Source organism: Elgaria multicarinata, chromosome 20 (assembly GCF_023053635.1).
Source record: "Elgaria multicarinata webbii isolate HBS135686 ecotype San Diego chromosome 20, rElgMul1.1.pri, whole genome shotgun sequence".
NCBI lineage: Eukaryota > Metazoa > Chordata > Lepidosauria > Squamata > Anguidae > Elgaria > Elgaria multicarinata.
Window position 1 is genome coordinate 8,867,826 of NC_086190.1, and position 27,731 is coordinate 8,895,556.

Here is a 27,731-nt window from a genome sequence, read left to right on the forward strand (position 1 = left end):
CACCCTGTTTTCCTTTCTTTCTGGGGCAAATTCTGGGGCAAAAAGGATTTCCTTTCTTTCTGGGGCAAATTCCCCTTCTCTCCATACCCCTCACCCCGTTTTCCTTTCTTTCTGGGGCAAATTCTGGGGCAAAAAGGATTTCCTTTCTTTCTGGGGCAAATTCCCCTTCTCTCCATACCCCTCACCCCGTTTTCCTTTCTTTCTGGGGCAAATTCTGGGGCAAAAAGGATTTCCTTTCTTTCTGGGGCAAATTCCCCTTCTCTCCATACCCCTCACCCCGTTTTCCTTTCTTTCTAGGGCAAAAAGGATTTCCTTTCTTTCTGGGGCAAATTCCCCTTCTCTCCATACCCCTCACCCTGTTTTCCTTTCTTTCTGGGGCAAATAGGATTTCCTTTCTTTCTGGGGCAAATTCCCCTTCTCTCCATACCCCTCACCCCGTTTTCCTTTCTTTCTGGGGCAAATTCTGGGGCAAAAAGGATTTCCTTTCTTTCTGGGGCAAATTCCCCTTCTCTCCATACCCCTCACCCCGTTTTCCTTTCTTTCTGGGGCAAAAAGGATTTCCTTTCTTTCTGGGGCAAATTCCCCTTCTCTCCATACCCCTCACCCCGTTTTCCTTTCTTTCTGGGGCAAATAGGATTTCCTTTCTTTCTGGGGCAAATTCCCCTTCTCTCCATACCCCTCACCCCGTTTTCCTTTCTTTCTGGGGCAAATTCTGGGGCAAAAAGGATTTCCTTTCTTTCTGGGGCAAATTCCCCTTCTCTCCATACCCCTCACCCCATTTTCAAGTGCAGCAACTTTTTTGGGGGGGGGGGATGCCTCTCCTGTTGTGAAATTTGTTCTCCCCCTGGTACTTCCTTGACTGAAGGGTCAGTTGCCCTGCTTCCTAACGGGCTGTAGTTAGATGTTTTCTCCTCCTCTGCACCCTTCCCTCCTTCATGAGTGACTTCTGTCCCCATACCTTGAGAGTCAGCATTTCCTGCTTCGAGGAGGCTGCTGCTCTTTTTGAATTGCAACTCTCCTTCCACTAGGTTGTTCATTTTGGGGACAGTCTTCCTTTTCTTAACTGGAGATACCGTATATTCTCAAGGGCAGTTGTGGGTGAGGGAATTGTATCATCCATCCGTCAACAAGCATACTTATTTCTCATTTATCTTTATATGGGAGGCAGGAATTTTTCCAGGGTCTGGAAAGTATCTTCCCCACACCTGCCCCGCTTTCAAAGATACCATCCTTATTCCAAGCCTTTTTACTTGGAATTGAACTGTTAAAGCTTCCTGTTCTCCAGCTTCAACAACAAGACAGAGAAGACCTTCCTGGTTGTGAAACTGGATTTGGCCCTGCTCTTTGACTGGGCTCAGGAGCGCCGTACCCTTTCCCCCTTCTCCCATGTAATTTGGACAGTATGAATTTTTCTGAGGTGTTTAAACTGTCCAGCCAATTGTGCAAGTTCTCTCCTGATGGAAAATTCCTGGTGAGCTTAGCCCTGCTGTGGTGTGGGGATGTTAAAGATAAAAGTGGTTATGACAGGTTGGGTGAAAGGAATGATGGTGGAAGAAATGGAGTGTGAACCAAGGGATGTTTGAATGCTGCAGCTTGATCTTACTGATCTCGGTGCTGCATATGATTAATGATGTTTTGTTGATATGGCTTTGATATTCAAGACAATAATGCACATTCTTTTTCTGGTTTTCACTCAGTGCATTATGTTGGACAATATGAGCAAAATAATATCAGCAACATAATATGCCCTATGAGCAAAATAATATCAGCAACATAATATGCCCTATGAGCAAAAGAATATGCTCTGGAGAGCAAATTCCAAAAAAAGTGTGTCTGATGTACTTGCATATTTTTTCCATTAAATTTTAAACCTTGTTTAAATGACGCTGAGAAATTATGTTATACGGAGAATGTATCCAGAGCATGTGGGGTAGTAGTAAAGTCAAGCAATTTAAAATTCAGATATAACTACTATAAATCAATTTTTTATTTGGCAATGTTGCCCCTCCTTTCCAATGTTCCCTAGTGTCTTGTTAATGTTAAATTCTAAGCCTGTTTTTTCTTAATTGTTATAAAATGATGATGTGTGATCTTTGCTTTGCAGCATATCTGCAGAGGATGCATATATGTTTGCTGAAAAATTAGTATGCAGAACTTGTGTAACTATTAAAGTCTGTCATAGTAGTGTGCCAGCCTCATTGACCTAACCCCCACACATTGACTTAGTTCAAATGTAATGCCAGGCTAGCAGTATATGAATGAACCTTGGGTTTCTTTCTCTCCTCTCGCCCTCCTTAGTTTCTTCTTTTGTGGCAAGCTATAATTTGACTGCTTAAAATGAAATAATAAGAGCCAGTGTGGTGCAGGAGTTAGAGTGTTGGACTGGGAGTCAGGAGATCTGGGTTCTAGTCCCCACTCAGCCATGAAGTTCACTGGGTGAGTTTGGGCCAGTCACTGACTCTCAGCCTTACTTACCTCACAGAGTTGCTGTGAGGATAAAATTTCCTTGCAGGAAAAAAGGTGGGATATATATATTATTAAATATGAAATAAAGTAGTTTGCCAAAGAAGAGGGAATGCATGAGAGTGCATAAATCCAAGGTTTATTTATGTCCTGCTGGTCAAGTGTTTCATCTGGACTGAGCTAATGCATTTGTGAGAGACTTCCATTGCAGATGTTCTCTTACTGGTCTGTGGATCACTGGTAGTTTGTGACCTCCATCTATGTCGTCCACAGAAAGGTTGTAAAACAGTCAAGAATATTTGTACTTGGACCTGCTAAAGATAAACATTACAGCCAACTTCACAGAACTTTGCTCACAAAAGTAGTCAAATCCATCTCATTAGAAAAGCAAGACGACAGTTATTAAAATATAAATGATGTATGGATTTTATTTGTAAAACAAAAAAAGTTCATTGAGTGGTCTATTGAGTCTCCCAACAATTTTCAAGTGGTCCATAAGAAGAAGAAAAAGGTTGAGAAATGTTGCATTGAAGCATCAAGAGTTTAATCAGTGGGGCTGAGAGTTAAGGATGTTCTTGTTGGTTTTTTGAAGTGAATTAGCTCTGCTCTGTTGCAGTACTAGGGAATGCAAAAGAAAATATGAGAAGTGGCCTTTTCTCTTGAAAATGAGTGGTAGGTCGTGTAAAAATCTAAGTTAATCTTTTTCTTAACTTCCTTTAATATATCCTATTTCTTCGATTCTAAGACACACTTTTTCCCCCTGTATAAACATCTCTAAAATTGGGGTGCGTCTTAGAATCGCAGGTGTGTCTTAGGTTTTTTTTTTCTGTTGGTGGTACTGAAATTAGTGTGTGTCTTACAATCGATGGCATCTTACAATCGAAATACGGTAGGCACATACTGACATTTGTTCAATGTGTAAATTTAATCAATTAATTGGCAGATGAATTAATTACTTTTCCTCTAATCTCATTATCCATGTTTTCAGGCAGATGTTTTCCCCTACACTAATTCTAGGGCTTCTACGGTTCAAATCTAAGGTACATCATGATCTGTGCCTTTGAGCTAAATTCTGTCCACTAAGCATTTCATTTTTTTGTTCCTGTTCAGGCTTCAGGTGTACAGTATCGCTTGGTGGTTCGCGATGTGAACACTCTGCAAATCTTGCAGCTATTCACCTGCCTGGACCAAATCCAGCACATTGAGTGGTCTTCTGATTCTCTCTTTATATTATGTGCAATGTACAAACGTGGAATTGTGCAGGTGGGAACCCATATAGTATTGTTTCTCTTTTGGAACTTCAGCCGTCAAACTGATGGTCTTTTAAGTAACAAGTATTTAATCAAATAACTTAACTAGCGCTTTCATTTGAAAACACCATAATTATGGGGGAAATAGGTCTAATTTCAAAAATTGCAAAGGTTGGAAAAACCCATACTTAAAATAAAATAAAATAGAAGTAACTATTTTGCAGTCATTTTTAAGTAATCAGAGGAAGGAAAAGGAAAGGAACCTCTCGTGCAAGCACTGAGTCATTACTGACCCTTGGAGGGACACCAGCTTTCGCGGATGTTTTCTTGGCAGGCCTTATAGCGGGGTGGTTGCCTTCCCCGGCCATGATTCCCTTTCCCCCAGCTAACTGGGTACTCATTTTACCGACCTCGGGAGGATGGAAGGCTGAGTTGACCCGAGCCGGCTGCCTGAAACCAGCTTCCGCTGGGATTGAACTCAGGCCGTAGGGAGAGTTTCAGCTGCAGAAACTGCTGCTTTACCACTCTGCGCCACACGAGGCATACGGTAAAATCCAGTGTAAGCCCTACTTAGAAATGAATGGATCTTAAGTTGATTATGCCTAACTGAAGTCCTATTTGTTTCAATGGAGCTACTCTAAGTAGGAGTTATGTTGGATTCTGCCCATAATCTTAGAAGGAAATGGAGCTGGTGTCGTTTGCTTGGAAGAGATTGAGCTGGGGTAAGTGGGTTAAAAATTGTGACCTTCAAAGGGTGAACACATGGATCTGTCAAGGTGCTATTATTATTATTATTATTTATATAGCACCATCAATGTACATGGTGCTGTACAGATTATACACAGTAAATAGCAAGACCCTGCCGAATAGGCTTACAATCTAATTGTAAAGCAACCTTGAAAACAATTTTACAAAACTTACTAGTTCATAAAAAAAAATACTGGCTCACGCATACTAAAACCAACAACTGTACAGTTTCCCAAGCTTATCCTCTTGAGATGATTCATATTTGCCACAGGCAACCTGATAAGTAACTGTTTATGAGCCAGTTGTAAACCATTTTGCAGATCAAGTGCCGTATAAATTCTGAATAACATTTCCCCCCCCCCATTTTTTTTAACATTCTAGTGCATCAGGTATTTAACAGTCCTATAACATCTTCAAAGGATAATAAATTTATTAGGGGCATGATCTGGATTCCTACGAAAACTAACACTGCAATAAAGGTTTTTGCTTTTGAAGGTGTCCCAGAACACTGCTGTATGCTTCTTACAATAGACTTACATAGCTGCTATCCTGAAACATGTATTATGTTTTAATGGTTTAAAAGTTTAACATTGCTTACCTCTGTAGTGGGTTCCAGTGCCAGTCTTTCATGGACTTTGTTGATCTCCCTGGGTTCTGTTGATTGATTCGTCTTTCTCAGCTGCAGGGGAAGCTGTGAAGACTTTAGATGCCCTGTTTAATGAGTGCTGTCTTGACTGCTCTTTTTCCCTTGGCTTAGGTCTGGTCCTTGGAGCAGCCTGAGTGGCACTGCAAGATAGATGAAGGGTCAGCGGGACTGGTGGCTTCTTGTTGGAGTCCGGATGGCCGCCACATTCTCAACACCACAGAGTTCCATGTAAGTGTGAAATTGGGACTGCTCCTCCAAGATATCAAATGTTGCTGTCTACATCCTAGCCCCTAAAATAACTTGAAGCTCTTAAAGCTGCAGTGTGCGGTATTTGTGGGGCCTTCTTTTTTTAAAAAAAATATAGCTATTTATTTATGGTTTGTTCACTATATTTTGGTGCAAGTTGGGACACAGCATGTTAAAATGTGTGGCTGCATGATGAAAGAAAGGCTGGAATAGGTTATTTATGCAGAGGAGCACAATACAGAATTGATAAAAGCTTCAGATTTGGTCACAGAATCTTAGGTCTTAAGGGATCAGATAACCCATCTTCAACTCTTGAGAGCTGGTCTGTGGTGCAGTGGCCAAGAATAGGATCGGCGAGCCAGGAAGTCTCTGCTTTAAATCTAATCTTGAACACAGATTCTGCAATTTGGAGGTGATACTGATCTACCTTTTAATGCTGTAAAGTTTACTGAGGTGGCCGTTACATCCCAAAGCATATAGATAAGTATTATTTTTCTGCAGGATCTTGTATGCATCAGTCCTTATTAAATTGTACTGTCCATATTAGAGCGTGTCATCAGAAGGGAGCAGGAGTCGGCAAGATGTTCCACAGATATTTTCTTTCTGGTGTTCAAGATGGCTGTACTTCATATGTGCATGAGGGAAGCATCACACACACGCACCAGAAAACAGTGGTTTAGGGTGCAATCCTATGAAGTTGGAAAGCAGCCTCTGAACTCTGAGGAGGCCAAATAGCCAATGCAGGGCAGCTACAGTGTAAAGGCCCTGCATTTTAGCTAGGTGGGCCATTTTGCCCATCTATAGGAGGCCTCAGGGAGGGGGAGAGAAGAAGGCTGGGGACAGGTGGGGATAGCTTATAGCCCCACGTCCCTGGTCTCCTCCCCTCCCTGCCCCCAGGAATGCCTTGTTTTTCCCCATCTCTGCTCTCCATTTTGTGAGTGTGGAGAGGTAACCACCACAGTTCTCTTTGCACCGTTAGGAGTGGGAGGGGAGCACGGTTTTGTGACACTTTGAAGATGCAAATCTTTTTTATTGTGGCATGAAAGTAAACAAAAATACACTGGACTTTGTTGGTTATATAAGTATTCACACACCCCTGAGTCACTGCTTGGTCAAAGCACATTTATAGATATGAGAATTTTGGCAGCAGTTATAGATATGAGTATTTTGGGGTAAGACTCTGCCAGCTTTGTGCATCTGGTTCCTGCAATATTTACCCATTCTTCTTGGCAAAATTGCTCAAGCTCTGTCAGGTTGTTGAAGACCATTGGCGAACAGCAATTTCCCAGTCTTGCCACAGATTCTCAATCAGATTGAGGTCTGGGCTTTGACTGGGACACTCAAAGACATTCTGGATCTTGTTTTTAAACCACTCCAATGTAACTTTAGCTGTGTGTTTAGGGTCATTGTCCTGCTGGAAAGTGAACCTCTGCCACAGTCCCAGGTCCCTTACAGACTTGAATTGCCCTGTATCACTCTAGCCCTCAATCCTGACTAGTTCCCCAGTCTCTGCCGATGAAAAGCGTCCCCACAACGTAATGCTGTTACCACCATGCTTCACCATGGGGATGGTGTTCTCAGAGCAATGAGCGCTGTTGGCTTTGCGCCACACATAGTGTTTTGCACTAAAGCCAAAGAAGTTCAGTTTTGGTCTCATCAGACCAGACAACCTTTTCCCCACATGTTAAGTAGGTCTCCCACATGCCTTTTGGCAAAATCTAAACAGGAATGATATGGAGTATTTTCAGCAATGGCTTTCTTGCCACTCTTCCGTAAAGCCCAGCTTTGTGGAGTGACTGGGTGATAATTCTCCAATAGTTTCTCCCATTTCAGCTGTGGATCTCTCCAGCTTCTTCAGGGTTACCTCTGGTTGTTTCTCTGACTAATGCCCTTCTTACCTGATCACTGAGTTTGGTGGACAGCTTCTCTAGGTAGAGTTGTGGTTGTGCCATATTCTTTACATTATATAATAATGGATTAATGGTGGTCTGGTAGATGTTCATAGTTTGGGATATTTTTTATAACTCAACCTTCATTGGTGCTTCTCCAGAACTTTATCCCAGACTTATTTTGTTAGCTCCTTGTCTTCATGATGCTGTTTGTTCAGATATGCTCTCCAATTTTTATTTATTTATTTATTACATTTCTATACCGCTCAATAGCCGAAGCTCTCTGGGCGGTTCACAAAGTCTCCAACAAAGTCTGGGGACTTTCAGAAACAGGTGTATTTTATCTGAGAACATGTGACACTTGAATTGCTCACAGGTGGACTCCATTCAACTAATTACGTGTCTTCTGAAGGCATTTGGTTGCACCAGAGCTTATTTGGGGGGTGGGGTATCACAACACAGAGGGTGAATATTTTTTGTTTAACTTCTGTGCCACAATAAAAATATTTTGTATATTCAAAGTGTTAAGTATGTTGTGTAAATCAATTGGTAAACATGCCAATTAACTTCATTTTAATTCCAGGTTGTATCACAATACGACGTGGAGAAGTCAAAGCGAATACCCTGCCTCGATCCAGAAGGAGAGGCGGGTAACAAATAAATATATTATTATTATTTATGCAATGGATACAGTTATCCATTGTCTCTAACAGAACAATGGATAAGCAGGCATAAGATTTTGTTGTAGCTTTTAAAAGGGTGAAAACTATTCCAATTATCCAGCCTAATTTTGTTAGTCAGACACATGCCTAATAGTCAGCCAGAATGCAGCCTGTGGATTTGATATGTTATGCTGCCTCTGCATACCACATGCTGCTTCAAAATGCACATGTATATGGGGGAATGCTGACAAATATTTATTACCAGCCATCAGAACTCCATTTGACCCTGCAGGGTTTTCATTAAGCCATTGCCAAATTGGCATGTGTGTTTGGGATAGATATTCTCCCCAGCTGTAAACAGTTTGCTAAATTAACTTGTGGTAGACAGCTGGTGTCTGTACTGTTCACTCTTTTGGTCCTCTAAATCCATCAGCTAATAGTTTGGGAAAGCTTTTGACAAAGTGCCCCATGATATTCTGATCAACAAACTAGCTAAAAGTGGGCTAGATGGAACAACTATTAGGTGGATTCACAGTTGGCTACAGAATCGGTCTCAAAGAGTGCTTACAAATGGTACCTTCTCAATCTGGGGGGAGGTAATGAGTGGGGTACCCAGGACTAAGTCCTGGGCCCAGTGCTCTTCAACATTTTTATTAATGTTTTATACGAGGAGGTGCAGGGAACGCTAATCAAATTTGCAGATGACACAAAATTGGGTGGGATAGCTAATACCCCGGAAGACGGAAGCAAACTTCAAAGTGATCTTGATAGGCTGGAGTGCTGGGCTAAAAACAACAGAATGAAATTTAATAGGGATAAATGTCAAGTTCTACACCTAGGAAAAAGAAACCAAATGCACAGTTACAAGATGGGGGATACTTGGCTCAGCAATACTACAAGCGAGAAGGAATTGTTGTAGATCAGAGACTGAATATGAGCCAACAGTGTGATGTGGCTGAAAATAAAGCAAATATTATTTTGGGATGCATTACTAGAAGTATAGCTTCCAAATCGCGTGAGGTACTGGTTCCCCTCTATTCAGCATTGGTTAGCCCTCATCTTGAGTATTGTGTCCAGTTCTGGGCACCACACTTCAAGAAGGAGGCAGACAAACTGGAGCGTGTTCAGAGGAGGGCAATGAGGATGATCAGGGGTCTGGAAACAAAGCCCTATGAGAAGAGGGATTGGGCATGTTTAGCCTGAAGAAGAGAAGATTGAGGGGAGGCATGATAGCACTGTTCAAATATTGGAAAGGTTGTCACAAAGAGGAGGGCCAAGATCTCTTCTCGATCATTCCAGAGTGCAGGACGGAATAATGGGCCAAGTTACAGGAAGCCAGGTTCTGGCTGGACATCAGAAAAAAACTTCCTGACTGTTAGAGCAGTCCGACAATGGAACCGATTACCTAGGGAGGTCATGGACTCTCCCACATAGAGACATTCAAGAAGCAGCTAGACAACCATCTCTCAGGGATGCTTTGAGGTGCATTCCTGCATTGAGTAGGGGGTTGGACTCAATGGCCTTATAGGCCCCTTCCAACTCTACAATCATAGAATAGTAGAGTTGGAAGGGTCCTATAAGGCCATCAAGTCTAACCCCCTGCCAAGTGCAAGAATCCACCTCTGATTCTATGAAAAGCACTTTAAGGATCCTTATGGAGCATTGCTATGGTTTCTGGAACCTTAGGATATTGTGCAGTCCCCCTCCCCCCAAGCCATAGACCCTGCTACAAGGAAGGGAAATCTGAACTGGGGTTGTTTTCCTCCACCTGATGGGGAAGGGAGCAGGGAGGGGAGGCACCGAGGATCTATGACATCCTGATGCCTTCCAGCTCCTGTCCCCATCCCTGCAGCTCCATTAGACACACTCTTGCGAGAAAATCAACAGAGAGGAGGATGGGGAGGTGAAAATTCCATCTGTCATTTCTTCTGTTCTGCCAGGCATCCGCTGGCAGACCATTGGATATTCAGAACATTCTGACATTGGAGCGTTCTTTTGGAAAGCATAGGTCTCTGTGCATCACATATATGGGCTCTGCACCTGCGCGGAGCTCATTTCGGAACTTCCAAAGCTGAGTTGGTTTGGCTTGAACCCGTACCCCACTGTCTACTGCGCAAGTCCACAGGTTCCCACCTATCTCCTCAGTTCTCTTTGACCGCCTTCTAGTAAGGATGCTTCGTGAAGGACTTCCTCGACGTCTCATTTGAGAATAGATAGCTGAGTTTTGTATATAGTTGTTCTATCTTCTTCCTTCTCTAATTTTTTTTAAAAAAATTGTTAGTCGTTACTCTAGTTTCTTTTCCCCGTGGGGAAAGGCTGGTCGCATGACTGTTAAGGCACCGTTTCAAAAGTGTCTGGAATGTGGCAGTAAATTGCCCCCCTCAGACGGACACTTGCTGTGATTGCTGTACTTGGGGGAGTCTCACAATGTAGAGACCTGCCGTTTCTGTACAAGATTCACAAGGCAAACAAAAAAGCACCGTGCCGATCGCCTTAGACCGATCCTCTGGAAAAAAGCCCTGGAGGCGACAGACACAACTAAAGTGATGTCAGAACCATTTTCTCATGCAGTCCCACAAACATCGGGGACGGTTCTATCCGTCTCCACTGCAAAAAAATTGTCGAAAAAGGCTAGATCCAACAAACCCCCTCAGGAAGGGCAAAACAAAAAAGACAAGGGGAAGTCAAAGATCAAGCTTCCTTCCCCAACGACGCGGATCCCTACAACAACACCGCAGATCCCTACTCCACCACTGTTACTGTGGTCGCCGATCCCACAAATTCTCTCCTCAATACCGTCAGCTCCATCTGATCTGTCAGTACCAAGGATTGAGACCGTCCCGACAACATCGATCTCGGAGGGCGAGATCCGGGACCCTTCTCCACGATGATCACTGACTCAGCAACAGTCGAGTGAGCTTCCACCTACTCGATACCATAGTCGGTCTCCATATGGGAGATATGCCCATAGAAAAAGGAAGTTCTATTCGAGGTCTTTCCCGGACCACCCATACTCTCCACCTCGTGAAGGGTATAGTTATTCGACTTGGTCGGGTTCCTATACAACACGTCATTGTTTGGATTGGAGACGGCAACAAGACTATTACGTTCATTACTACCCGCAACATTACCGTGTCCTAGGTCGCCTTGATGCCAAGACGCACCATCATTACCATGTCGGTCGAGCTCACCACAGGACAGAGGTTGCTCTCAGGATCGAGCAGGCTTGCGCGAGAGGCAACGATCTGTTTAATGCCACCGCTAATGACGCAATGGAGGTTATCCCAAAGGCTAAGACGACAGCCAAAAAGATGGGCATTTCTCCCCAACTACAGCAACCATTGTTCAGACAGCGCCAATGGTCACGCCCTTCAACTTTTTATATTAAGATGAATGCCGATCGGGTTCCTAGATACCCATACCCACACCAGTACCAGCAGCAACCACATTTGCCTCCATGTGAGTATAATTCTGTAGTACAAAAGGCACATGACAAGGCTTTTGAATATACTTAGGTAGTCTAAAAACTTTACTTCAGAGTTCCATGTATTCACTAGCCATGGGAATTGTGGTACTGTCTTCAACTGCTAGAAGGTTTGAATTTTGATAGAATCAACAAGAGAATTGTGCAGTTGTGGCACACCCCTCCCTGGAATATGGGACACACAGAGGTCAAAACTAGCACCTTGAATTGTGGTCCAAAGGTATTGCGAAGACATTGCAGACCATATAGGACAATTTGGTATAAAACGTAAATTAGTTTTGAGATTATGCTAGATTTTTTTTTTTAAAAAAAAGTGGAGTTAACCATTCCTATTTATTTAAGCTCCCCCCGCCTCATCCCGGTCCAGCACAGTAACCTCTCCACCGTGCCTGGGTCCAGCTCCAGCTCAGAGCCCCCTCCCTCCTGCTGCCAACTGTCTCTGCAGAGGCCACCAGTGAGGGAGGAAGCAGCAGCCAGGCACCTCTCCACCGTGCCTGGGTTCAGCTCCAGCTGAGAGCCCCCTCCCTCCTGCTACCAACTGTCTCTGCAGAGGCCACCAGTGAGGGAGGAAGCAGCAGCCAGGCCCCTCTCCACCGTGCCTGGGTCCAGCTCCAGCTGAGAGCCCCCTCCCTCCTGCTACCAACTGTCTCTGCAGAGGCCACCAGTGAGGGAGGAAGCAGCAGCCAGGCACCTCTCCACCGTGCCTGGGTTCAGCTCCAGCTGAGAGCCCCCTCCCTCCTGCTACCAACTGTCTCTGCAGAGGCCACCAGTGAGGGAGGAAGCAGCAGCCAGGCCCCTCTCCACCGTGCCTGGGTCCAGCTCCAGCTGAGAGCCCCCTCCCTCCTGCTACCAACTGTCTCTGCAGAGGCCACCAGCGAGGGAGGAAGCAGCAGCCAGGCACCTCTCCACCGTGCCTGGGTCCAGCTCCAGCTCAGAGCCCCCTCCCTCCTGCTGCCAACTGTCTCTGCAGAGGCCACCAGTGAGGGAGGAAGCAGCAGCCAGGCACCTCTCCACCGTGCCTGGGTCCAGCTCCAGCTCAGAGCCCCCTCCCTCCTGCTGTCACCTGTAACTGCTGAACTTTACAACTAAGATTGTAGTGCCTGAATTTGCTTTCCTTTTCCCCCTCCTCCTCCCTCCCAATCCCCTTTCCTTTTGTGTCATGTCTTTTAGATTGTAAGCCTGTGGGCAGGGACTGTCAAGAAATACTTTTGTAAGCCGCCGTGAGAGCCTTTTTTGGCTGAATGGCGGCATAAAAATCCTGAAATAAATAAAAAAATAAAAAAAAATAAATAAAACCACAGTGTTGGTTGCATCTGACAGGAATATTTTGAACTAAGGTTGTAAATGGTTTTTTTCACACTAAAAATGCTCCCGGGTGGATTTATTCCCATCTGGAGCAATCTTTGTGCTTTAAATGTCCAGTGGGGCTGCTACAAACATTAGCAGCAGTTTTCTCCCTCTGTGTCAATGCTGGGTGTGTTGTAGCTCTAATCCTTAGTGACTGTAAATGGTTATAATGGTTGAAAAATATTTTCTGTCCAGGGATGTGCCCCATGTAATCCTCTGAAATCCAGTGCTGACAGACACAGCTATGTAAGGAGGCCTGTTGACCTAGTCAAGTCTAGGACAAAAGTTGACAGTCACTTGAGAATGTAAGGTTGTTTAAGCATGTTTTTTGTGTAATGAAAATTACCAAGTCTGACCACCTGTCTAGGGTTGTCAAAGTTTTTTGATGTAGTTCCTTACCCAACTCTTCAGACTGTTTATCATATTACTGTCTAAATACTTTGTATTTCTCAGCTGTTTTAGGCTATTTAAAAAATGCTGCTGCGGCTTCTGATTTGCTTCCCACCCTTCCCTGCACCACACTGCAAAACAACAGATGTACACTTTTCAAACACCTTATCAATAGGATATGAGTAGCCTATACCAGCCAGTAGCCTATACTAGCAAGGGAGACCTGTAACAAAGAAGTTGGTTAAAAGGAAAACCTCTGCAGTGAATAAAGTGTGCTGTGATTCCTGCACCGCACACTTCCAATCTGTCTTTCATAACAAACAAACAAAAACCCATTAAATTCTTCACCTTTTGGGGGCGTGGCTTGGCTCTGCTCAAGATGGAGGCCTAATCTTTTGCTGCTCTGAACCATGGGCACAGTAAGCATTTGGAAACTGGCTTTAATTACTGTTTTTTGCTTAAAAGTGAAGGGATGCAACAGAGACCGCAGCCAAGGAGGGAAGCTGCAAGAAAATCAGGTCTCTGAGGCTGTGACACTGACAGCCTATTTGACAGTGCAGATGAAACTGAGGAGGTTGTAATGGCGCTGACAAAGCCTAAGGCGGGAAAAAACAGGGAGTCAGAGGAGACTGTTGCCTCCAGCGACAATGATGGATCTAGGAGTACCCCCAAACTACAAACCTGATCTTTCAGAGAAAGTGCAACCCCGTACCAAACAGGCAATGAGCCTGTTTCCCAGACTCGGGAACCAATCACCCATAGGGCTTTTGTCTTGCCAGGATTCAGCTTCAGTTTATTGGCCCTCATCCAGCCCATTACTGAGTTTAGGCACTGATCTAGGGCTTGCACAGCCTCTCCTGATTCAGATGACACAGGGAGATAGAGCTGTGTGTCATCAGTGTATTGTTGGCATTTTGCTCCAAATCCCCTAAGAATCGCCCTCAAAGGCTTCATATAGATGTTGAAAAACATTGGGGACAAGATGGTGCACTGCGGTACCTCATTGCCAAGGGGCTGAGAAATGATCACCAAATGTTACTCTCTGAAATCAACCCTGCAGGTAGGACCACCATAACATAGTGCCTCCAACTCCCAACAGATGAATATTTGAGAAATAATTCGGAGAAAAGCAACATCTCTTTCTAAGCCATGTTGAGATGTTGGGATATCAGATATGGAATCACTTCCTCGTGCCATCATTTGACCCATCCAGATGTCAAGCTTCTTTCACAATTGTGACCTTCACAGGGTAGACTTGTGGAACCATTTAGGTGCTAGTTGTAAATCTACCTTAAAAACTGGAGATACTTGAAGCAAAAGTGCAGTATGTCTGGGTTTTGGTATCTGTCCTCTAATTTACATTCCAATTCTGGGCAGAATCCAGTGGAGTGTTTACACCCCTGGCGATTTTTTTTTCTCCCAGCCGATTCCCTTCCACAAGCAGGGGATCCCACCGGTTGCATTGCTCAAGTGGGACCCAATGTTTACACAAGGGAGATTTAGCGCTTCCTAGGGAAAGCCTCGAAATGGGTGGAAATCCTAGTTTCTGGAAATAGGCACATTTGTGGAGCTCCTTTATGTGAGCTCCACCAAACTGACTCCTTTCAGAAACAAGCATTTCTGCTCATTTCAGGTTACCCCATAAGTGCTAAATCACTCTTTTCCAAGCAACTAGAGCTGGTGAAGAAAATTGGTGTGCAGCAGAAGCACCCCATGAGATTCTGTCTTCTTTTTCTCCAGGATTTCTATCTGAGCTACCAAAATCACGGCATTGTAGAATGCAAAGATGCATCACACTGGGCTTTCCATAAGAAACATCTATTCTGTAAATATAAACTAATACTTCCGGTCTCTTTGTCTATTTCCAACAGCTGCGGATTACAGTCTGGTCGTTGTGTACAAAGTCTGTGTCTTATATCAAGTATCCCAAAGCATGCCAGCAGGGTAAGTGGAGCTAGCCTAATAAAGAAATATATTATTTTTAATTATATAAAAAAGATTACTATGATCTGGATCCTTCTAAATCCCTTCCCACTGGATGTATATATCATCCTGCAAGAGTGGTACTGATGTGTCTAGATTTGATCCAATTTTTTTGAAATGAATCCATTCTGTGCTCTGTCTGAGGAAATCTTATTCTCTCAGGTGCAGCTATCTGTCTGACTAGTAAATGGCTGACTAGTAAATGGCTGCATAATAAAAAAATATATGTATGTAGTCATTGATGGGTTGCACTGGTAGATAGGGCTTTGGTTGGATCTGTGGCTCAACTTTCAAATCCATGGCTAGAAAATAATATTTCAAATACCTAAGTCTAAGGATGTACAGTGGTCACGTTCACATAAAATAAGCCAGAATTCCAGACAATCCTGGTTTATCATTCATAAGCAACCATGCTGGTGCATACTGCTCAGTTGTTTCTGCTTGTTTCTTCTTGCCAGCAGACATGGCTTCAGTAACCACAGATTCACCAGGAAGAAAAAGCTTAGCATTGTCTCCAAGCCAGGACTCCTCATTTTTCACTCCTCTAACAAGTCAGATTCCTGGCTTATTTGGGAGCAACAAGCTAGGAGTTAAGATTCGGATGTAATGTTAAGTTTTTATTTAGTTCCTGATTGTTGAACCTACTCCTGCTGCTTCTCCTCCTGCTTCTCCCACATGGCAGGGGAGAAGCTGCTGCTTCTCCTGCTGCTTCTCCTGCTGCTTCTCCCACATGGCAGAAGGACCCATGTGGGAGACACTGGGCAGTATGCACTTGCATGCTTACTTATGAACTACAAGCCAGGATTTGCTGAAATGCTGGCTTATTGTGTGAATGCAGTTAATATGTCTTTGTATAACCAATGACCACCTATGACCAGTTCTGCTGACACATCTGCAGTTATGAATTAGGACCGCAACTCAAAGGTAAATGAACAGGAATGCAATATTTTTGGGGTGAGTGCTAGAAGCAGGAAATGTTTGTCATGCATACACACAAAAGGTGGGGTGGGAGAACAACGCTTGTTCTTTAGAAAGATGCCTAATGCAAGTGTTTGTGCCTACATTGGGTGCCCTAAGTTCAATTAAAAATTGCTCTTTTCTCTTTCTACGCTGCATTTTTAGTGTTCATATGCATGCACATTAAAAGAACAAGAGAGGCTGAAGGTATTTTAAATGCTATGCTTGGAAAATGTTTTTAAAAAGAAAGTGTTAAAAAAAACATTGAGAAATAGTGTTGTTTTCATGGGAAAACAGTATCTCTCCGATTGGAGAGTTGCTGCATAATTGGTCTTGTTATTTTGTCAAACATCGGTTGTTTTGCACTTAATTTAGATGTACTAGATTGCTCAGTCAGTACTACTTCAGCCATGAACCCAAAGACAAAGGGAGTATTCCCAACTTTAGCTTACAAAAAAAAAACCCACACCTGAAGTTTTGAGAGATGGGCTTCTCCTTTCCCCCACCATTGCAAAGGTCATGTCAGAATTTGAATTAAAGTTCTTTGGTTTTGTGTGGCCTTCCATGAAGCATTACTTTCTTCCTATGTAAGGTGAGGACAGCTTGGAACCAAGTGTCCTAGGTTATGGTTCTGTTTACTTTTCTCACACACCTGTTGGCTTTCCATTGCTTAAATTTGTCAATACTAGAGTTACAATAGTAGCACTTAAGGGCTCTAAAGCGTTGAACAAACCATAGTCTGCCACTTCAGAGCAATTATAGCGTGCACATTTGTGCAAGATCTCTCAAGATAACAAGAACCGAGCAGAAACAAATATGCTTTGAATTGTACCCCCAAACCAGTGTCTCTCTTCTGTCCAGATCGCGTTTCTTGTTGGTTTTACCTTTTCACTGCTTTCCTTTCCATGTACATGATATTAATCATTTCACTTCCCCGCCCTTAAACACTGCTTTTCTTGGGCAGGAATAGCATTCACGAAGGATGGCCGCTACATGGCCTTGGCAGAGAGGAGAGACTGCAAGGACTACATCAGTTTCTTTGTGTGCAGCGACTGGCAGCTTCTCAGAGTAAAAAAACACATTGTTGAACCTTTTATCCTAATAGAACCAGTGCAGATGTAATGGTCTGATGGACCACAGATTATATACTTTTCTTCCCATTCATTATATCTCATTCAATTTAGAAATTCCCATTATCGCTCCAACCATGATTAAGACTAACCATAGTTTGCTAATAAGTTTCAAACCGTGATTTATTACTTCTAAATAACAAATTACTTCCTTGTCTCTGTTTTGGAAGCATTTTGAGACTGAAACTCAGGACATGGCTGGGATTGAATGGGCCCCTAACGGCTGTGTGTTGGCGGTGTGGGACAGCTGCCTTGAGGTGAGGGAAATTTCAGACGTTTATGAGGGATATTTCTGCAAACTCGTTGCAGCTTTTCACAGCAACAGTGTGTAAAATGAGCTCATAGTTGCAAATAAACATGGGTGATTTCACTGAGAGAGTATATTAGCAATCTTTTAAAATATTTGTGCCAATTTGTTGAGCATATGCATTCTGTTTCTTGAATCTCTCTTGAAGACCTGTATGAAGCAAACCTTAATAATGCAGAGAAGATAGACTTTTTAATGCTTATTATTAAAATTGGGTTTGGGGTGGCAGGCCCTTGAGATGGAACAGGTTAAAATTCTACCATATTTTAAGTTTTTAAGATGTAAACCTTTGTTTCAGTATAAAGTTTTGCTGTACTCCCTTGATGGCCGTCTGCTGTCCACATACCGTGCCTATGAATGGTCACTGGGCATTAAATCTATCACCTGGAGCCCCAGCAGTCAGTTCTTGGCAATCGGAAGTTATGATGAAAAGGTAAACTTATTAAGCACTGCAAAAGAGATTCTATGTCACAGTATGGCATTTCTTACCCTTGACTTACTCCTCTTTCTTTTAATCAGGTGCGCATTCTGAACCATGTGACTTGGAAGAAAATCACAGAGCTTGATCATCCTGTAATCATTGTTAGCCCAAAGATAGTAAGTAGAGAAAGAGCACCCGCCCGTGATTAGAATGGAGTCCAATAACATTTAGTATTTGTATAGCCGTTTAGAGTGATCTCGATAACTCCTACAACAGCTCCGTAAGAGAGGTCAGTATTATCCCCATACTGTTGGGCAGATGCGCGGGGCAGAATGATATGACGCTGAGGAGCTTGCCTGATGTCATTTAGTAGGCCTCTGTCTGAGGCAAGATTTGAACTAGAGGATTCACTACTTGGTCTCTTGGTCACTTGATGTAAACCAGCCAATTACTGGTTGGTATTGACACTTTTAGTAGTGGTGGTTTTTAACTTAAAAACATACTCTGACTCAAGGGGAGTGGGGGATTACTTGTGAGAAATGTCTGAAGTAGGCACTGCTGTGGTTCTCATGCCCCTCTCCTTGCCTACCTCCAACTCCACGAACTCAGTTTTTAAAACATTGATTCCCTAATCCGTGGTTGGCAAACCTTCAGCCCGAGGACTGCATTGCCTCATGGTTAACCATCCAGAAATCGCATGCATCCCCCTAAGTCAGCCTTTCTCAACCTGGGGCGCTCCAGATGTGTTGGACTACAACTCCCAGAATGCCCCAGCCAGCTCTGCTGGCTGGGGCATTCTGGGAGATGCAGTCCAACACATCTGGAGTGCCCCAGGTTGAGAACCACTGCCCTAAGTGGTGTGGCAGTTAGGCTTGAAAAAAGCCTTCTACTGGAGACAATGAGATCTTTTTTAGAAGCATAAATGCTGCATGGGGCGTGGGAGAGGCCCATGAGCTAGTAGTTTCCCACTCATGCCCTAATCTCTCTAAATATGTAAAATGCATGTGTTGACCTGTAGATTCTAATGCAGAATTTTATTCTCTTTAAACTGCCCAGTCTGAATATAAAGGTTTTGATTTCTATTGGAATGATAGATGGGAAAGGTTAAAAACTTCCCACCCAAAGCCCCACTTTGTGTACTTCAAGCTTCCCTCTTAATTCGATGCCAACCCTATGACTCAGACCCCTTTACCGCCTATCGCCATTCCCATCGTGACCCCAAAAGCAAATAATCTAGTAATGAGTCTTTTGTAAAATGCTACAGAGTTGACTTTCCTTTCCAGATTGTTTATAAGGAAGCAGAGAAATCTCAAGCAGTGGAAATGGAGAAACTTGCCTTCCCTCCTACCAAGAAAATGGCAAGCTCTCTCTTCAGCACAAAGAGCAAATGTAAGTTAAAGCAGAGGTTGTGTTTGTGTATGATTATTCAAAGGCCATAATCTTCTACAGAACTAAATGTGTTAAATGTCCAGAACCAAAGAGGCAATTACTGACATAAAAGCCATCATTTCTCCATTAGCTGAAAATTCAATGACCCGGTTGATGGTCATTAATACTTAAAATGTGCTGAAATAATACAGCACGTGACCTTTTCTGTGATATAGTAGTGCTTGAGCTCAGGTTAAATATTTCCCCTACTTTTACATAGAAAAGCAGGCATTAATTTGTGTTTAAAAGAGATTCATTGGAAATTTGAACATGTCTTAAATTTAGATTTCATTTTGAAACTTTTATTTTTAAAAGCAAAACTGAATAAAACTCCTTTATAAAAATGTGTGTTTAAATCTATTTTTATCCACCCATGTTTATCTGTGCTACTTTGCCTCTTATCTGAAGTAGCTGGTCCTGTAGCAGAGACTTGGGGAGCCCACTCATCTGTTCAATGGATTGGTGTAACAATTCAATTTAACAGTTCATAGACCCGTAACCAAGACAGAGAAAGTTGTTCATTACCCCCCCAACATCTGTAGGACTCACCTGACATTGAGGGACTGCTGTCAACTAGATTCTCTAGTTCCTCTTCGTGGTCTCTGTCATTCACACATCTGGGCTCTGTGCCTGCGCGGAGCCTCGTTGTGTGAATGCACAGATGACCACTCAAAGAACTACAGTTACAGGTAGGCAACCTGCTTTTCTTGGCAGAGGAATATCAAGGCATACTGATGGTTCTTTGTGCTCTTTGTGCATCACACATATGGGTCTGTGCCTGCGCGGAGCCATAGTTCGGAACTTTTTTATAGCTAAAGAGTTTTGGGCAGGAACCCCTCCTCGATTCCTGTGCACACGTACCAGGAGTTCCTGCCCACTCCCTCAGTTCCTTTCTAACCACCACTGTGCGAGCTTCGTGAGGAACTTTGTCCGTGAGATCAAAGTTAATAGTTAGGACTATAGCTAAGAGTTTTCTTTATTTCTTCTTGTTGTTTTTTCTTCCTGTTTTTCCCCCAATTTTTTTTTAAAAATCGTTCAGTTATTTTTTTCCCTACTTTGTGAGGGTGTATGGCCTCAAAAGCCCCGTTTCGCAAGTGCCGGGCTAAATTTCCATACTCAGATGGCCACGATTTGTGTTTGTTCTGCTTTGGAGAAGGACACATTATGCAAACATGCCCTCACTGCCAATCTCAGATGAGGCAGGCAAGGAAGAATCAAGCGGGTATATTGAGAGCAGAACTGTGGAGAAGGGCTCTCCAAACTGTAGATAATCCTGCTGAGATGGCCCAGACTCAAACGTCCTCTGTAGCTACAGGGACTCCTTTACCTCCATATGTGTCATCTGCTCGTTCTTCTTCGTGGTCATTTGTGCAGTCACACATATGGGCTCTGCACCTGTGCGAAGCCCCGCTTCGGGAATTTTCTATAGCTAAGAGCCATTTTGGGCGGGAACCCTCCCCTCTCCAGTGCGCATGGATACAAATTTAAAGTATACAACATTTAAAACAATACATGAATGCAGCTAGACAAGACAATTCTACAACACCTGTTTCTGAAATGGGGCACACCAAGCATAGATCTGTTCGCAGTGGAATTCAACACAGTCTGCCCAGCGTTCTGCAGCCAGGCAGGCATAGACAAGAAGTCAATGGGAGATGCATTCACTCTCAAATGGGAGACAGGTTACTTTTATCTTTTCCCTCCATTCCCGTTGATCACAAGGGCCCTCGTGAAAGTTATACAGGATTGCACAGACTGAATTATGATAACAGTGTGGTGGCTTCGGCAACCCTGGTTCACAACCCTCCTACGCATCTCCAGACATGAACACTACAGGCTTCCGCATATGTTGACCCTGTTATCTCAGGACCATGGATGCATACTCCATCCCGAGCTGCACACTCTGAAGCTAACAGCATGGAGGATTCAATAAGGAATGACACAGCTCACCTACCAAAGAGCATCAATGACATAATTCATGCTGCCAAGAGACCAGCTACAAATAAATCTTATGACAGTAAACGGTCAAAATTTTAAAAAGTGAAAACTAGAAATGAGGAGCCTATTAGCTGCCCTATTCAAACAATTCTATTGTTTCTCAGGACTCTATTTGACAAGGGGCTGAAGTTGTCTTCATTGAAAGTATACCTTGCAGCAGTTTTGGAAAAACACCTGTTGAATGGAAATACCATATCCTTTAGCTAAATTATTCCTTAAAGAAATAAAGAATATCGCTCCACCGATAAGGGACCCAGTTCCGAGTTGGAGTCTTTCAGTAGTACTAAAGGCATTGTCTAAGCCATTTGAACCGTTGGCAACAGTAGACTTGAAGTTCCTGACAATGAAGGTGGTTTTCCTGGTGGCTATTACATCAGCTAGAAGGGCAAGTGAGCTGACTGCATTAAGAGTAGACCCTCCATATTTGACCTTCCATAAGGAAAGAGCTATTCTTCGACCAGATCCTTCATTTTTACCAAAAGTGATCTCGTCCTTCCATATCAACAAATACTTAAAAGGTTGTCACACAGAGGAGGGCCAGGATCTCTTTTCGATCCTCCCAGAGTGCAGGACACGGAATAACGGGCTCAAGTTAAAGGAAGCCAGATTCCAGCTGGACATCAGGAAAAACTTCCTGACTGTTAGAGCAGTGCAACAATGGAATCAGTTACCTAGGGAGGTTGTGGGCTCTCCCACACTAGAGGCCTTCAAGAGGCAGCTGGACAAGCATCTGTCGGGGATGCTTTAGGGTGGATTCCTGCATTGAGCAGGGGGTTGGACTCGATGGCCTTGTAGGCCCCTTCCAACTCTGCTATTCTATGATTCTATATAATACTGCCATCTTTCTTTTCTTCTCCGACAGCACGCTTGGAAACCACACTGCATTCACTGGATGTCCACCAGGCCCTGGTGTACTACAAAGAGAGGACTCAGAGTTTCAGAGCTTCTCTAAAATTGTTTCTTTGCTATAGCAGACCGAGACAGGGACAACCACTTTCCTCCCATCGCCTGTCAGTCTGGATTGTCAAGACAATTAAGTTGGCCTATGACTTGTAGGGCTTACAGCTACCAGGACAAGTGCATGCTCATTCTACGAGAGGAATGTAGTGTGTCGAGCTGTGATGTGGTCACAGTCATGGGCCTTTGTTAAGCACTATAGAATGGACGTTCGAGCTCGCAAGGACTGTTAACTTTGATAGAGCAGTCCTCTCAGCAATCCTGAGTTAAGACACCTTCCCACCTCTGGTAAGTGAGCTCGTTAATCACCCATATGTGTGATGCACAGAGACCACGAAGAAGAAGAACAGGTTGCTTTACCTGTAACTGGTTCTTCGAGTGGTCATCTGTGCATTCATACAACCCTCCCTCCTTCCTCTCTGGTGTCTTATTATATGCATATTATGAGAAACTATTTTTTCTTCCCTTGGTGTTAAGATCACAGTGTCAGTCTTAAAGAACTGAGGGAGTGGGTGGGAGCTCCTGGTACGTGTGCATAGGAATGAGGGAGGGGTTCCCGCCCAAAACTCCTTAGCTATAAAAAAGTTCCAAACTACAGCTCCGCGCAGGTTCAGACCCATATGTGTGAATGCACAGATGACCACTCGAAGAACCACAGTAAGCAACCTCTTCTTACTCAAATGACTCCTGTGTTGTACCCCGCCTTGATCCGGAGGGAGAGGCAGGTAACAAATAAATATATTATTATCATCATCATCATCATCTCTGCTCAGCATCGGTATGTGAGGCAGCTGGACCACATCATGAGAAACTTTGGAATTGAGCATTGTTGGATTGCTCTAGCTTTTGTGAGACTGAACATTTTAAATGAACATTGGATTACGCATCCCTTGGCCCATTATAGTGTAAAATTGTTATTTCTTCAGGGATCCAAAAAATAAACCATGTTTCGTTTGTTGTTATTTCTTTTTAAATTCCAGATGAAATTGCCCAGGTCCCAGTTTCTTTGCATCATGTCAAACCCACAATTGATCGGGCAAATCCTAGAATTGGAGTTGGAATATTGGCTTTCAGCGCAGATAACTGTTTCCTTGCAACCAGAAATGGTTAGTGTGTTGGAAGCTGACTGAGAATCTTATGTGTGTGTATCCCAGTGACTTCAAGTTCATGTCCTACCACGGGAGAGGGCATTGAGCATGTGACTTATGCATGGCCTTGTGCACTTAGTGAGTGGCTACAAGGGTAGTACAATAAAGCTTGTAAAACAGTTTGTTGTACATATGATAGGTGTCTGATTTTCAGGAAAGTCTTAAAGACTGGGTTCGGACATCACAACTGGGTTCAGACATGATAATGCATGATGGGTTAAATAAGCCATGGTGGGGGGAGGTGGGCTTACCTGCCTCCATCGTGGTCCGGCAGCGGACCGCGACGGAGGCAGGTAATTGGTGGGGAGGGGGGCCTTACCTGGCTCTGCCACCCACCGCCGCCACGGTCTGCAGCGGCAGATGTTGGAGCCAGGTAAGGGGGGATGGGGATTTATTCACTTGCCATTTTGTTCCCCCTTCTCCATTTACCTGCCATCTGCTGTGGAGGCAAGTAAGTGGGGAAGGGGGGGCAAAAAGGCGGGCGAATCACGATCCGACCCTTTGGATCTCGCTCCGGGATCCGATCCGGAGCAGGTTGGGGGAAGATCAGATCGGCGTGAACCAGTTTGGGCCTGATCCAAAAGTTCCGGCTCAGGCCTCAAAGTGGTTCGGGGGGCTGGTGCACAACCCTAATGCACAATCATAGAGCCACCACTGAGAAGTCCCTATCTTTAGTCTCTCTAGATCTGCCAAACAGATCTTACTTAATCGGTGGGGGCTGATAGCAAGGCCTTGGATAGGATATAGGTGGATCTGGATATAGGTGGTCCTGAAGATAACTTGGTCTTCAATTGTTTAGAGCTTTAAAGAGTATCAGTAGCACTTTAAATTGAACTTGGAAATGAATTGGGAAGGAGTGCAACTGATATAGAATAAGTACAATGTGTGTGTACCACTTCATTCATTCATTCACCACTCCGAAATTTTTCAATGGGGTACATAAATATTCTAAATAAATAAATAAATTCCTCTTGGGACCCTGGAGACTGCATTCTGAACCAACTGCGCTTTCTGAACTATCTTTAAAGGCAGTTCTATGTACAACACATTTTAGTTGATGGATACCTGAGATCAAAAATGTTTTACCCAAATAAGTGAACCAGTCAAAAGTGGTGTACTTTGTTCTTCAGGGGCAGTACAACTCTATCCAAAACACACTGTACATCTTTATACAGATTAGCAAACGATTCAGACATTGTCTGGATATTTTGATTGATATGCAATGGTTTTCAATTGCTTGTATCTCAGGTCCGTCTGTCTGCTTCAGTGCTACAGACTGGCCATTCATACTATGGCTCCTTTATTGGTACATTGTGTGCTGTGCTTCCTTAAATGCTTGATGTTTGCTTCTGATAGATAACATTCCTAATGCTATCTGGATCTGGGATGTTCAAAAGATGAAACTGTTTGTGGTCTTGGAGCAGCTGTGTGGCGTTCTGCAGTTCCAGTGGGATCCCTGTCAGTCCCGACTTGCCATATGTACTGGGAACAGCAGAGCTTACCTGTGGTCCCCAGCAGGATGTGTGTCTGTACAGGTACCAATGGAAGGTAAGGAAGCTGCTTGTTACTGATAAGTCAGGCGTAATGGCAGTTCACACAATCATTTTTAACTCACTTTAAAACGATAGTGATGTTGTATTTGTATGTATAGGTTGATCTGTTCCAACACGTCTTCAGAAGACAACTCACACTCTCTAGATGTGTATCAGGGTTCTGGATTGTACAGAGGCTTCTAGGAGTATTTAGCTGAATGGACTTAGACTTTCGTGTTAAAAACACAAAGGTCTGAAGAATGTGTGCGAGAATAAGAACATAAGAAATGCCATGGATCAAGGGTCCATCTAGTCCAGCACTCTGCTCACACAGTGGCCAACCAGCCATCGGCCAGGGATGAACAAGCAGGACATGGTGCAACAGCACCCTCCCACCCAGGTTCCCCAGCAACTGGTGCACACAGGCTTACTGCTTCAAATACTGGAGGTAGCACACAACCATCAGGGCTAGTAGCCATTGATAGCCTTCGGCTCCAGGAATTTATCCAATCTCCTTTTAAAGCCATCCAGATTGGTGGCCATCACTACATAGAATCATAGAATAGCAGAGTTGGAAGGGGCCTACAAGGACATCGAATCCAACCCCCTGCTCAATGCAGGAATCCACCCTAAAGTATCCCTGACAGATGCTTGTCCAGCTGCCTCTTGAATGCCTTTAGTGTGGGAGAGCCCACAACCTCCCTAGGAAACTGATTCCATTGTCGTACTGCTCTAACAGTCAGGAAGTTTTTCCTGATGTCTAGCTGGAATCTGGCTTCCTTTAACTTGAGCCCGTTATTCCGTGTCCTGCACTCTGGGAGGATCGAGAAGAGATCTGTGTGACAACCTTTTAAGTATTTGAAGAGTGCTCTCATGTCTCCCCTCAATCTTCTCTTCTCCAGGCTAAACACGCCCAGTTCTTTCAGAATCCTGTGCATTCAGGATATTTGCATGTCTCCTGAGGAATGGGTCCCTTCTAAGGGATCATTTTCCTCTTCCTCAGAGTGGCACCCTCCTTCCTCGAGGCCCTCTTTCTCCGTGACTGCAGAGGAGCTGTCACCAAAGGAGTGGGACGTTGCTGTTAGGTCCCTGAAGGTCTCATCTATCAACCTCTCTGCCTCTCTTAGTTTCTCTAGGTTAGCAAACTTGACCTTAAGAAAACGAACCTGTTCCCTGAGAACCAGGAGCTCATTACACCGAGCACACACCCATGATTTTTTTTCCAGCAGGCAGATAATCATACATGTGGCACTCAGTGCAATACACTGGGAAGCCCCCACACCCCTGCTGGCATTCTACCTTCATAACTGGTTTTTTAAAATTGTTATTACTGCTGTTACAGGGTTTGTTTACTAGAAATCTGTTGCTGGGAGAAGGTAGGGAGTTTATTTAGAGCTTAGTGTTTGTTTGTTGGTTTTAATTTAAAGTTACTTACTCTGAGAAGGAAAAGGAAGAGTTTACTGCCCTGGCTTCCTTGCCCTGCTGAGCCTAAAATGAAGCTAGCAAAGAGTGGGTCTTATTTCCGTATGAGTATGGGGTTGTTGTTTTTAAAACGAAAGATGAAAACCAAGGTATAAAGTTGATTTCTTAAGCTTACTTAAACTTGCTATACTTAATGAGTTACTCTCTAGGGTCTAAGACCTGAGCCTAAACTGAAACTAGCAAGGAGTGAGTTCCTTTTATTCTATTTTTTCTGTGTATGTATTGTTGTTTTTTAGCGAAGTGATAAGCTAAATTCTTTAAGGTCCAAAACCTGGACCTAAACTGATGCTGAACACTTTTTTTTCTGTTTCTAAGCAGACACCTCCAATACTTGGTCCTGTACAGTGGCTCCTAACAATATAGAGCTAAGAATTGCTTCCCCTTCCCTTATAGTTTGGGATTAGTTAAAATACATAGATGGGATTCTTTTCAACTACTCTGAAATCAAGAGAATGTTATGGGGCAGGATTTGCATACCTGCCCCATCCCCATTTTAACATGGTTGTCATGCAAAATGTCCCAGGCTCAATTCTTGCATCTCCAGTTAAAAGGATTAGATGGGATGTGGTGGAAAAGACTCTCTGCCAGAGAACATATGCATTCAAAGTAAATAATACTAAGCTAGATGGACAAAAGGTCTGACCAGATATGAGACAATCACCTATGTTGGTTATCAAAAAGTATCTTCAGGTGCTCTGCCTGTGGAATTTATGGTATGTGTTATAAAGATCCATCTGCACTTTAGCTGTTTAAGGAAACACTAACTCTATGTGTTCTGAAAAGGCAACACCCCATTATCTTAATCATTCCCTTTTATGTCTGAAGTTTAGGAGTGAGTGTGAATCCTTTGTTGTCTAAATGGCATCAAGATTTGGGAGGAAATGATTTTTCAGTAAAATTTGTTTGATCTTTATGTGTAGGTGACTTCCAAGTGACTTCTCTATGCTGGCACTCCAGTGGGAATTCTCTGGCTCTCCTGAGTAAGGACAATTTTTGCTTGTGTTACTTTGAAAGAGAAGAAGATGTGAAATAGCTACACAAAAAACACAGTGTGGGGGAAAGCTTGTAATTTAAGTCTGTATATATAGACGTGGGGGAGCTATTATGTTGTGGATGTTTTTTAAACAAAGTGCTCAGGCAATATACTAAGTCATTAAATAGTGGGAAATGGGTGTTTAAACTTGAAATATGTAGGTGTGTTTTGTATAGAATGTATATTTCACAGTGTGCAAACTGCTTAGTTTGTTTTAAAATTTCAATAAAT

At 43.5% G+C, this 27,731-nt stretch overlaps 1 protein-coding gene across 1 annotated transcript; it reads left to right on the forward strand.

Moving 5' to 3' along the window:
* The first annotated feature begins 718 nt into the window (after positions 1 to 718).
* Positions 719 to 27,731, forward strand: WRAP73 (WD repeat containing, antisense to TP73). Its single transcript, XM_063145126.1, has 12 exons — positions 719 to 1,471; positions 3,574 to 3,726; positions 5,218 to 5,334; positions 14,996 to 15,068; positions 17,029 to 17,132; positions 17,365 to 17,451; positions 17,800 to 17,934; positions 18,021 to 18,098; positions 19,206 to 19,311; positions 23,286 to 23,411; positions 24,810 to 25,001; positions 27,388 to 27,731. The coding sequence occupies exons 1-12, from the start codon at positions 1,403 to 1,405 to the stop codon at positions 27,498 to 27,500; spliced, it is 1,353 nt and encodes a 450-aa protein (XP_063001196.1). The 5' UTR covers positions 719 to 1,402; the 3' UTR covers positions 27,501 to 27,731.

Bases quoted from the DNA above. Each gene is read 5' to 3' on its own strand.
- WRAP73 (XM_063145126.1), top strand. From the start codon at position 1,403: ATGAATTTTTCTGAGGTGTTTAAACTGTCCAGCCAATTGTGCAAGTTC. The intron at 1,472-3,573 runs GTGAGCTTAGCC...GTTCCTGTTCAG, and splicing joins CTCCTGATGGAAAATTCCTG to GCTTCAGGTGTACAGTATCG. The intron at 17,452-17,799 runs GTGAGGGAAATT...CCTTTGTTTCAG, and splicing joins TGTGGGACAGCTGCCTTGAG to TATAAAGTTTTGCTGTACTC.